Here is a 12577-nt window from a genome sequence, read left to right as displayed (position 1 = left end):
AAGGAACCTTGAGCAATAAAGATCACTAATCTTGAGAAAATACAACATTCATTCCGTTGCACCTAACACCTCAATACCCTTGTCATTGCAAATGAAGTTTACCAATGCTCGGTGTAATGGCAACATCCCTTTTGACCTCCGCTTGCGGCCTCAGCCTGTCGGGCGCAATTCCAAATCGAGCCTCCAATTCAAGAAGTGACCTTGGCTCTCTCAAAAGAGCTTCCTAATCTTTCCAAGGTGGTAAGGTACGTAAGGTACGATACGTATTCGGTACGACCTGTACGTAGTACCGAATGGATAGAGTTGTTAGGTATGTAAAATTCGTAGGTGTTTTTTTTTTTAATTCCAAAAACCTACAATACGGTCTATACTTGATAAAAAATTCATAAGTATCACTCCAAGGATGTTAGTTCACTATTCTATAAACCAAGGCAAAGCTTTCATACGAGTTCCTGATCGTGCTTGCCCTGCTATATTCACCACCGTAATGACGTTCGTGTGTGCTCTATAAATGCAAGTTATGTCGAAATGTCTACAAAACTAGGTGTTGGGATAAGGCTAAAGAAGGGCAAACCAAAAATTCCTTCCACAATAGGGTTTATTTCCACATATTACCCATAGCACTACGCCCCCCCCCCCCCCCCCCCCTCCCCCCCAAAAAAAAAACCCGTATGGTACGGTACCGTACGGTACGGACGTACCGTATCGTACAGATCCGTACGTACGTACGGATCCTACCCTGAATCTTTCCCTTTGCCCTAAAAGTTTGTACTTTCATTCATTTCATTCGGTTCAGGCCCCACGCAATGTGGTACCAGTTCTGCTTTTTATCTGCCTTTTCTGCCACGTCCCTCAGCTTCTTTAGAACTTTCTGGCCTTTCTTCATCCTGTTCATTCGGTTCCTTGTTAGGGCACTTCACGGAGATATGTCCAGTTTCCCGGCATCCAAAGCACTTCCCCTCCCTGATGAAGCGAGCTCGCTCATGAGGAGTAAGGTTGGGTCGTGCATCTTTCTTTTCTGGGTTGCTCTTCCTCTTTCTACTTTCATTTGTCAAAGTCTGTTCGGCTCTTTGTGTCATGATCTCATCGGTGGGGTAGGTCACATTTTCCCTCCACCAAGCTCATCCCTTCATCGCTTCATCTCTCTACCCACTCCCTGCGCCATGTAGTAGATATTTGCTCCTATATGGATCTTGTAGTGCAATCCTTTGCTCGCTGTGTACAGGTGCTACATTCATTTTTTCCCCTATAAAGTTATGCCCAAGTGCAATAAACAACAAGAATCTTCGTAGTAAACTAATGTCTTTTTTAAAAGTTGCTCCAATATGCACCAGTAAACTTTAACTGGCGTAGTCTTGCTTAATAGAAGCGTGGGCGACCAAGTTCGAGCATTCCCGTTAAAGTAAGAGGCAGCTCTCTGAATCTTAGAGTGCTCTGAGTAACGTCCTCCCGCGAAAGCAATGTCAAACTGCTGTACAAAAGACAAAGCCTTCGAAGCATTTCTATAACCCGAAAATGTGTCAAATTTAACTGACTGTCCACCTTTCTTAAACTCTCGGACTTTCTTGCTTTTGTCTTCAAGGAAGTCGTACTGGTTGGCACTGTAAAAATTCTTCTTCTTTGCATAAAAGTTACTCTCATCAGAGTCTGAACTGTTTGTAGACGAGTCGTCTGTAGAACTGTCACTCACGGGGCGAGATTTAGACTTCTTTGTTTTTTTCTTATCCTTTCTGAAGCGTTGTTTCTTGCTTCGCTTTTTACCTTTCCTATCTTCTTCACTCGAGTCAGATGAGCTAGAAGAACTGTCAGAAGGAGAAGAAGAAGAACTGGGTACTCCTTCGATTTGAACATGCTTCTTCTGTTTCTTTGCCTTTTTAAAAGTTGTCTGACGACCCAAATAACCTGGGAAGTCAGTGCCTTTCTTCTACTTTTTGCCGTGCTTTTTCGCTTTGTTCTGCGCGTCAAAAAGTTGAGCAATTCGTGCATCAACAACCTCTTCTAATTCCTTCTCTGTATATTTCTTGTGAGTAGAAGGTTTCTTGAGAGCGGGTTTTGGGGGTGGTGTTGTGGTTTTTTGCCATTGCGTATGCACCTCCTTCAAAGAGGTCTTGCTCATATATTTTGCCATTTTTGGGTCCTTGGCAAAATTAAGCATCATCTTTGTTGCATCCCCGATCAACTGTCGGCCCTCCATCTCTTGACGCTCTGCCTGAGTAGGCCGAGGTGGGCCATAATCCTCGCGTGAATCTTCGTTGTGATTCCTTCCTTCATCTCCGGATGCAGAGGGAGTCGACTGATCTTTGCTGAAGCCATAGGTGCCGCAGAAAAAAAAATAAAATTAGGTATCGGATTTCTCGTAGAAGAGAAATCGGCCGTGCTCTGATACCATTGTAACAGACTTGGACACTCCAAGTCGAGAATCTACCATGACAACACCAAATAACCACTTCAAAACAGTTCACAGTTCACAATTTGTTCGACACTGGCCCGACAGAGTTCCGTGCCTAGAGATATTGGCCCCAAAGATTGTCACCCCTTTCGGTATTTCTTTTTGTATTAATATTTGAGTTCAAAGTACAAGAGTGTGGGCAGGCGCTCACTCACTCTGCGTCCAGATGCTCTGAGTTGTGAGTGGCCTACCCACTTATATAAAGAGTACAAGGGTTGCCAAAAGCAGAGCCCCCAAAAGCTGAAAATCAAAAGCTTAAGTAAAAGCTTTGAAAAATAAAGCAAAAGTTCTTTCTCTCTCTTTCTTTTAATAAAGCAGAGGCTTTTCTTCTCTCTCTCTCTCTCTCTCTCTCTCTCTCTCTCTTTCTCTTGCTTAAATGAAATAAAGCAAAGAGGCTCTCTCTCTTTTCCCATTGCGTCGAAAAGTAATGCCAAAAGCTGAAATAAAAAACAGCCCACGCAAAAGCAAAAGCAATGCCAAAAATCTGCCCAGCTTTCCGTAAATCGCGTTGGTGTCCGTACAACAGGCTACGTGTCAGCCCACCACGTGAGCAAATCAGGGTTAGGGTTAGGGGAGAATTAGGATTTTTGAATTTAGGGTTAGGGTTTCAACAAAATTAGGGTTTTGGACAGAATTAGGTTTCTGATTTTAGGGTTAGGGTTTCAACAGAATTAGGGTTTCGGGAAGCCACGTCATCACTTTGTGACACCTGCAATTTGGTCCGGCACAAACAATTTAAATTCATTTTAACTGACTTGTCCTAAGGCCGTAAAAATAATTTAGGCCTTAGGGGTTAGTGTTCTAAGGACCCCATCTCATTCCTGTGCTTGCACTAACGTAATTCTTCAGAGCCTGAAATCTAACTATCTACCCATTTACTGAAGACCCGATCTCCCAATCACTAGGGTTTCAGTGTATTTTTTGCTAGAGTCTCCCTAAGGTGCTCTGGCCCAATATTGGGTGCACCTGAGGCCCCATAACTACTATATCTATTCTGATGTGCACACAACTAATTAGATAATTATTTCCTCGTAAATAAATTAATAATCTACAAAGTCTGACATTGTTACATTTCAAGCATACGGGAAAGTGATCCGAGAGACACGTAGCATAATCAATCTTCATCTCGCATACAAAGTCATCATACTGTTGCATGTGAAAAAGATACCAACGATCCAACTGAGCGCGATACATAGTTGAGCTTTATGCTGAAAAGTGAATCCTGCATCAGTTGCATGCAAAAAGGGCCACAAATCAAGCCCATTACATGTCGACATAAATTGGTCCCATGATTGCCGTTCCATATGAAGCATGTGAGAATGGCCAGTAGTATTATCCGCAAGGTTTGGTGCATTATTAAAATCCCGGCAGAGAAAGGCATTGGAACGCCAACAATAAGAGGAGATAGCACTCCACATCCGTGCCCTATCTGCAGAAGCTATGTATGCATATAATCCTCCAAATTCGAAAACTTAACTTCTCCATTAACAATACATTGGATGACCATCCATCTCCCAGCCCGGGTCATTGAAAACCAAGGTCGGGAAGAGTTCATGTTGAACAAGTATAAGCACTCCAGAATAGCCAGCTGATCTTGCATAAGCTATCCAATAGCCTGCAAAGTAAGAAGTCTGTCTTGCAAATTGATGCTGGTTATGCTCTTGAAGAACCACAATGTCCGCTTTACATGTATGTACATAGTGCCAGGTAAGCTGCCACTTATTGTGATCGCATAACCCACGCAGATTATAGGAGATGCAATTCAAAGAACTAAGCATTCTATATGGTATATACAGCAGGCGAGGAAACGGGAAAAAGGGGAGAAAACTCAAGTATGAGTGCCCATCGACACATGCTCTCGATCTGTAGGTACCTCAAGAGGTGGGTCAAGACCTCAACCCGGATGATTGAAAATAAAGGCACCGTGCGATGAAGAGGCTTCTCCTGTAGCAACTTCCTTGTAAGAGCGAACCACCTTGTCCCAAGCTTGAGCCAAAGAAGTGTTGTCATTACAAGGGATTTTTTTTTGAGCAACATACAAAGGGGGCACATAATTACGAGAAGATGCCGGAATACGAGCTGGAGCAGCTTTAGTGGGTTTCTTGGGCTCTATCCAAGGTTGAGAGGTCGAAACCTGTTCTTTTCCTTTGTCTTTAATATTTGGAGAAGCAGAAAGTGCAGACAATTGTAATCGTTTCCCTTTGCCTTTATTTGCCCTAGCTGTCGGGGAGGAGGTTGAAGCACCTTTGGTTTGAACCTCAGTAGAAGATTTCGGAGGTGAGCGAGGTTGAGGAGTAGGGATGGCTGAAGGAGGTGGTTGTAGATTTGGTTCCAAACATTCGGACTGCATATGACCAAATTTGCCACAGCGGAAACAAGAATTTGCAAACTTGCACCATTTAAGCCTAAATGGACACTTTCCAACCACTGCATCCCCAGAATCAATCGAAATACCCGTTGGTGTGGGGATATCTTTGTCCCACAGAATACAAAAATGGTTTGTGTTTGCGTGCAGCTTAGGAGGGCAAATGACTTTGCCCAGCTGAGCAGCCAACCAAGGAAGAAAGTGACTCCAAGTGCGAGGAAAGTCGACCACCTTAACCCAGACGGGACACTTGTAACGAATGAGACTCTGATAGTCCTTGGTGAGAGCCGAGGGTAGTACATGAGTCATCTGCGTATTGAAAAAAAGAGGATACATTTCAAGCAGAGCATCCCGAGCATCCATGTCGGCCAACAAGACTTCATAGAACCCTCGCGCACCAAAGTAAACCCCTCGGACTGCTTGCCGTTTGAGTAGGAAATCAACCCATTGGCCTACATATTGAGCCGTAGGCGTTCTACCCGGGAAAAAAAGAATCACCGCGTTAAGTGCATATTGTGCAACAGGATTTATAAGCTCCTATATAGGGATGCGCACTTCCATGACGGGAGCGGCTCCTTCCTAGGCTTGACGTGCATCCTTGGAGTCCTCATGCAAACATATAAGGCTTAAAGCATCCATATCCAAAGATTCCATGGCTTTCCGGCGCTTGTATATATAGTGATCAGTCGAATCCATGTGAAGCTCACACGCACACACACACACACACTCTTTTTTGGGGTTTTTGATATTTGTCTGCTATTGACACAGACAGACACACACAGGTTGGCCGTACAGAAACCTACTGCTTGAAAGCTTATATTCACACCTCTCTCTCTCTCTCTCTCTCTCTCTCTCACACACAAAACGATAGAAGGATCGCGTGCAGGCAAAATCAAACTTCAACCAACGGCACGCTGTGAAGGGCTTGCACAAGGTAGATGTTGTGCAGAACAGAGTCCGCGATAGACGAGTTGCAGAAGATTTTACCACACCCAAATCTCCCATGCACACACACATCCCTAGACAAAACGCACGTTGAACAAAGGCCTACGTGCACATACACACACACTTACACCCTCTCACACGCACACACACAGAAAGGGGAGTGAAAGCTGTACAAGAACTGTTGAGGGCTCAGAACACTGGGGGCATCTGCAGTGTCTCTTCATCTGCTACAGTCACAAGACGGGCTGCTGATTTCACGTAGACCTGTAGGTAGAGGATTGTGTGTAGGTGGCAACAGAGGTCGCGCAAGGGGTTGCAAGAGCCTGTCAGGTAATAAAGCGAAGTGCACGGGCGATTCTCAATGAAGTCCTTCTCTCTCTCTCTCTCTCTCTCTCTCTCTCTCTCACACACACACACACACACACACACACACACACACACACACACACACACACACACACACACACACACACACACACACACACACACACACACACACACACATGTAAGTACAGATACAATAGCTATAGCTCTACACCGGACCAAATTAGCTTACAAACTAAATCTCACTGCATGACAGAATCAGGGATTTTTCCCCACCAAAAAGGGACTCTAGAATGAGCAATTACTTTGTATGCATAGCAATCAAGGACCCCTTTTGACAAAAATTAAAGTTCTCCCCTTAGGGCATCCACTTAATCTCCGTGGGATGAATCCCTTCACTAGAGAGCTTGACCTCTAAATCCCCATGTGATGGGGCCCTTCACTGGGCATTTAGCCGCCTCTGTTAAAATCTACGAGTAAAATTCTTCCCCCAAATAGGGCGCGTGACTTATTTATGTGACACATTATTACCTACTGGCGTGTGTGCACACTTCACGTCCGCCCCACTCTCTGCCTTGGTCTCGAGAAGCTCTCTCTGCTATGCATGCGCACCGATTGGATATAGGGCTCCATCTCTCTCCCATTGAAGTTACCATGGCAACTGCCGCCTATATCATAAGCCTCAGAATTCTGACGTGTTGATGAACAAACGTGGAATGGATTCTCCTTGCTAGTGCTTCTGAGTGCATCTATCGGAGGTGCTTCACTATTTAAATGAGGGGAGGGATGCTCTATGCCTCTCACTTAGCCTTGACTTTTGCGTATAGTGTGTGTTTTTGAGAGAGAGGTGTTTGAGGGGCTTTCTTTGCTCCACTGCATACTGTGTGGCTATGGAGTTGGTGGAACATGGGGGTGCTTCTCAGGTTGGTACCCTACCGGAACTAACTTGGTTTTTTGATTGACAACATATGATCTGCACTTGCTCGTTTGGATGGTTGGTAATATTACCAGTACACTACGGTTTGGTTCATGAAAGATGCACAAATTTGGGCTATACAGCTTTTTTGTTTAAAAGAGTGTCGTTGGCATTATGTGGTTTTTTTCCTGGTTTCACAAGCGATATAGGGCAACTTTACCATACTGCACGTGTTTTTTCCAAGCAATGGGCTAGATTTTTTTTTTTTTTTTGATTAAGGGGTTAAACACTTGGGGCTTACTCTCGAACTCCCGAAGGATGGTTGTTGTGCCTTGGTAAAAGGCCGATAGCTGGCAGTTGATGGCTTTTTTGCTTTTAGGTGTTCTGAACCAATGATCACTAGGGTTTTAAACTATTTTTTTGCAGTACTTTTGTCTTGATAACTTTTTGTCTGAGAAAAAAGATGCTGGTCGAGGGGGTTATGAGAAAAGCATGTTATACCCTTTGTTTTTTAGGCAAAACAATGGACCCTTCTCTCTGTATTTTTTAATGCACATAACTATGTTTTGCTGAATAGGAGGTAAAAAGAATTTTTTGGTTTTGTCTAAAGAGCTACTAAGTTAATTTCAATTTTCTCCTTAAAAATCGGGGGAAGGGGGTAGGATTGATACATTGATCACATGCCTGGTCTTAATAATTTTTTAGATTGGTTGTGTTGCGTTTTGAAAGTTCATAGCAACATTTGGCTTTTGTATAAAACCCAAGAGTGCAAAAATGCGATATGGAAGGACTAGTATAAAGGGAACAAAACAATTTGGGTTTGAAATTGGGAGTAAGACACTTGGATCGGGAGGGGTGGTGGCCTTCTGATTAAAATGATATGTATATAAATAACTATTTAAGGTCTTAATAAATCGGGCTGTATGATTACCGTATCTATTAAAACTACATGAAATCACTTGTATCTTAAAGGAGTGATGGCCTTTTTTCAATACAAGAATGAACTTAAAAGGAAAAAAAAACAAATCTTTTACTTGGCAAACTGGAATTCATGATTACTTTGGACGATGTTTTAAGTTGAGAAGGTTGTAAGATGGACATGGATAACAATTGATATAGTCCATTGACACGTGTAAAACGCATTCAAGGCTAACATAGTTGTTTTGTTTGAATGGATGCAGGTGAGGACTCTATCCTTTCTTGGATTTTTTTTGGCTTAAAGTAAACGTCCGTCCTTGACATAGCAGGCTCTTGTCATTTCGTGGAACATACACTTTAAATCGACGAGTGTACTTCTACACTAGGATGAGACCTCATTCTTATAGCAATGTACAAAAATAGTTGGCTCTTTTATTCATACAAGGGATGCCTAAAAGCAGAGCCCCAAAAGCGAGCCCCAAAAGCAGGCAGGTTCAAAAGCACTTCCTCCCAAAAGCATCTCCTCTCAAAAGCTAGCGCTGGAGATTCTCAAAAGTAGCCAACGTAATTTGCGAAAATCCATACAGCCTGCCACGTGGCACCTGCAACGGAAATTGCATACATTCTGTACGGCCCTGTCATGTTAGCATCCGTACGATCTGCCACGTCAGCATGTCAAGCATTTTACGAAAATGTCTCCCAGAGGTCAAGCTTTTGGTATTTGGGGTTTTAGGCCTCTCGGTTGGTGCTCCATAAGTTCTTTAAGTTGATTGGTACAGTTTCTCTTGTCCACTCGACCATTTCTCTTCCAGTTGGTCATGCCACGTCATCACTTTGTGACACTAAGGGAGGTCTGTCAATGACCAAAGGTGGAAGCGTAACATGCTGGCATACTGAGGCAATCGTGACTGTCCATGGCTGAGATTGCTACGCAAGAGTAGTTAATAGCATGGTCTTCCTCGTGAGAGCGTGGTGCAAGGTGGAAAGGTACGTAAGGTACGGTACGTATTCGCTCAACCTGTACGTAGTACCGAATGGATTGAGTTGTTAGGCACAAAATTTTTTTGAAGGCCAAAAACATGTAATACGATCCTTACTCTCTCTGTGCAAGGCTCTATGGGCTACTACTTGTATCTATTGCAGAGAAAACTCTCTTGAATAAGATGCCCAAATAACCTAGAACAAGGGCGAAAACAAGCGCTACATAAGCCTGGCTGTTTTATAAAAAATAAAATAAAAAAAGTGTACAGTACGGATCCATACGGTATAGAACCGTATTGTATGGATGTATGGTATCGTACGGATCCATACGTACGTCCGGATACAACCTTGGCGTGGCGGCGAAGGTCGGAAATATTAAGCCCCCAAAAATGCTACGGAGTCCAAATTTTCTCCATTGATAACAAACAGAGTCCTTTCTTTCGGAAATTAGTGTCACAAATGAGAGAAAATATCAGACATGAGCGATGTGAGGCGAGGATGTGGCCAATGCAACAACGACAAGTAGAATCGAACATATGCAAGCATGATGCTCTGGACGATATGGAGCCTAACATGTAATGGCCATGTGGACAATTTCCAATATTTTAACTTGACATTCAGGTGTTGCATAACCCAATTCACTTGTTGAGTATTGGTTACCTTCCAACCAATAGGATACCTCAAGTGTCTGACAATCACATGGGGATCAAGTATATCTCCAAGCCAAAAAAGATGATGCCAGTTACCTGCATGAAGAGGCAGGAGTTTGGATTTTTGGAAATTGACCTTAAGGCTTGCCGCAAGTTGAGACGTATCCAATGCCTACATAATCTCTCGCATGTCATCCTAGTTATTGCAAGGTATGAACGAGTCTTAGGCATTAAGCGTGCCTAATAAAGTCATTTCTAGAGGGTAATTGCAACCCGTGAAGACTATCAAGCGAAGTCAACTGATCCAAATGCAACAACAAGGGGTGAGTGGCAATGGCATACAATAAGGCATTGAGGGGGCAACCTTACCTGATAGAGCTTCCAAGTGACCAAAGGTCGGTTAGCTCACCATCAAGAAGGTCAAAACACGTACTATGAGCATAAAAAAATATACAACATTGGCTAATTTAGGATTGAATCCAAGGGGTCCACATTGTGTCAACAATGGAATCCCACTAATTCCATTGTATCGTACCAAAGGCCTTTTCATTGTCTACTTGCTCACGAGTACATCTTGCTGGAATGACCATAATTTGTAAATTAGCTATTTCTTCCTTGAAAGTAATACGAGCCCAACATTATAAATATAAATATAAATATAAATATAAATAAATAAATAAATAAATAAATAAATAAATAAATAAATAAATATATATATATATATATATATATATATATATATATATATATATATAGAGAGAGAGAGAGAGAGAGAGAGAGAGAGAGAGAGAGAGAGAGAGAGAGAGAGAAGAAGAAGAAGAAGAAGAAGAAGATTGTTTTAACGCTGTAGGAAACTATCCCAATGATCTATCTGATGAGGAGAGTTGAACTCAAGACCTGTTATTCAAGCGGGAGAGAGATCAGCAATCGTGATTGATTCGATCGGAACGCATGCATGTGCGTGCCCTGAGAGAGAGAGAGAGAGAGAGAGAGAGAGAGAGAGAGAGAGAGAGAGAGAGAGAGAGAGAGATGAAATGAATTGTTATATTAATGTTTCATATCTCATTTGTATCACTAGTGATCTGTGTCCATCTTTGTATTACTTTTGTATCAGCCAACCCAATTATGTCACCCCCCCCCCCCCCCCCCCCCCCCCCCCCCCCCCCCTTCGTTTCAGTTTCAGTTTTTTCAGTTCTTTGTACTTTCTGTAGAGGAGAGAGAGCGAGAGAGACCCATTTGTATTTATTTTTGTTTACAGCTATCCAAGATTGATCGGTGAGGGAGTGGGCTTAAAGGCTTTGTTCTTTATCACGTACATAATGGTTGATGGATGGGCTGGGGTCGCAGCAGAAGTTGTTCGACTTAAGCCTTTGATTATATACCACTTGAAGAATACTTTTCTGGTTAAAACTGACAAAGACAGGGATAAGGCCATGGATCCAGGTAGCATTGGCCTCAACGAATCACTTCCTCAACTGGAGCTTTATTTTCTAGTGGGCCTTGTCTATTCTGTGATTGCGCCAATATTGGTCCCTTTTGTGACTGTATTCTTTGCGTTTGCATACTTGGTCTATAGACACCAGGTTTGTCAAATATATGTCTGTTTTGATGCTTTCTTTCAACTGAGATGGATTGCTCTAAACTTTGTTTACCTTTTGAGCCAGATTATCAATGTATATGTTCAAGAATACGAGAGTGCAGGTGCCTTTTGGCCTCACATTCATGGTCGCATTGTCGCGTGCTTGATCATACAACAGATCTCTTTAGCTGGGCTATTGGCCACAAAGCAAGCAAAGAAGTGTACTCCTCTGCTGATTCTTTTACCCATCCTCACCATCACTTTCCATTTGTATTGCAAGAAACGATTCGAGCCAGCTTTTAGGAAGTATCCACTAGAGGTCTGTTTAATTTCTAGCTTTGATGCACGAAGATTACTTTGATACATATCTCCATTCTGACAAAAGGTCTTGTTTGTATTAACTGGTGCATTTTTGTTGCATACAGGAGGCCATGGCAAAAGATACCCGAGAACGAGCAATGGAACCAAATTTGAACGTGAAGAGCTACTTAAATGATACATATCTTCCTCCAGCATTACAATTAGAAGAGGATGATGAGGAAAGCAGGTTAAGTGGGGAGAAATGGTCAGAGGGGCCTCCTCTAGTGCCGACGAAGCGGGTTTCTCGTGCGAGCACACCGGTTGCGAGTGTGACTAGTGAGACTCCGATCATGTTGGAGAGAGTGACGTATTAAGACGACATCGTTATCAAGAGCTGCTGTATCCACTGCTCCATGGTTCCGCAAAACAGTGAAGAGATAGACGATAGTCCCATCTAGAATTTACAGGAGGCATTTCTCAACAGATACGGCTGTGATATATCAGTACATCCGTGATAGTTAAGGCTGTGATGTATCAGAGAATCTTCAAAAGTGATGCATCTTGAGTGGATAATGTCTGGCTGCAATGAAGGTCTCACTCAAGTGGATGAAGTGTACCAATAGCTCTCTCATCAAGATGGTCACCACAAATATATCAATGAAGTAGAGAGGCTTTCTTGTTGGTAGTAACTAACACCTACCGTGGGTTGATCTATTTGGAAGATTCACTAATTCTTTTAGGCTTATCATGTATCATTCAAGGGACCCATACTGTGGTTGTTTTGCCAAGGGCCATGTATTCTATAAAATGCTAGTCAAATCATACCAGTCTTTTAGTTTTGTTAAATCTCAATCTCTCTCTCTCTCTCTCTCTCTCTCTCTCACACACACACACACACACACACACACACACACACGTGCACATTTTTTTTTGTCAAGAGGACAAGGGGGAGAGTTTTTTTTTCTCCCCTTTTCGGGTGCCTTTGTTTAATTAGTTAGTGAGCAGGTCCTATTACCAAAGGGCCACAGTGGCTTCCTTTACATTTTGATTTACTATGCTTGAGTTAGGCTTCACCTTGTTAGGAAACCTTAATGCGAGGCAATACCCCCCATGAGTAGGCCACATCTCAATGACTCACAGATGGTGTAGA

General features: G+C 42.8%; 1 protein-coding gene across 2 annotated transcripts in view; it reads left to right on the top strand.

Annotated features, from left to right (window-relative positions):
- Positions 1-12273, top strand: part of LOC147437727 (hyperosmolality-gated Ca2+ permeable channel 1.2-like) — a 45577-nt gene extending 33304 nt beyond the window's left edge. For both annotated transcript variants that reach the window (XM_086487220.1, XM_086487221.1), the window contains exons 10-12: positions 10807-11131; positions 11213-11446; positions 11553-12273. In XM_086487220.1, coding sequence (XP_086343346.1) covers positions 10807-11131; positions 11213-11446; positions 11553-11801 — 808 coding nt within the window. In that variant the 3' untranslated portion in view covers positions 11802-12273. The remainder of the gene's footprint in view (positions 1-10806; positions 11132-11212; positions 11447-11552) is intronic.
- Positions 12274-12577: the final 304 nt, after the last annotated feature.

The sequence above is a fragment of the Adiantum capillus-veneris genome, chromosome 17, assembly GCF_014529385.1.
Source record: "Adiantum capillus-veneris isolate H3 chromosome 17, ASM1452938v2, whole genome shotgun sequence".
In the NCBI taxonomy this organism is placed as follows: Eukaryota; Viridiplantae; Streptophyta; class Polypodiopsida; order Polypodiales; family Pteridaceae; genus Adiantum; species Adiantum capillus-veneris.
The sequence above is the reverse complement of the archived record's forward strand: the minus strand, read 5'-3'. Positions and strand labels throughout refer to the sequence as shown.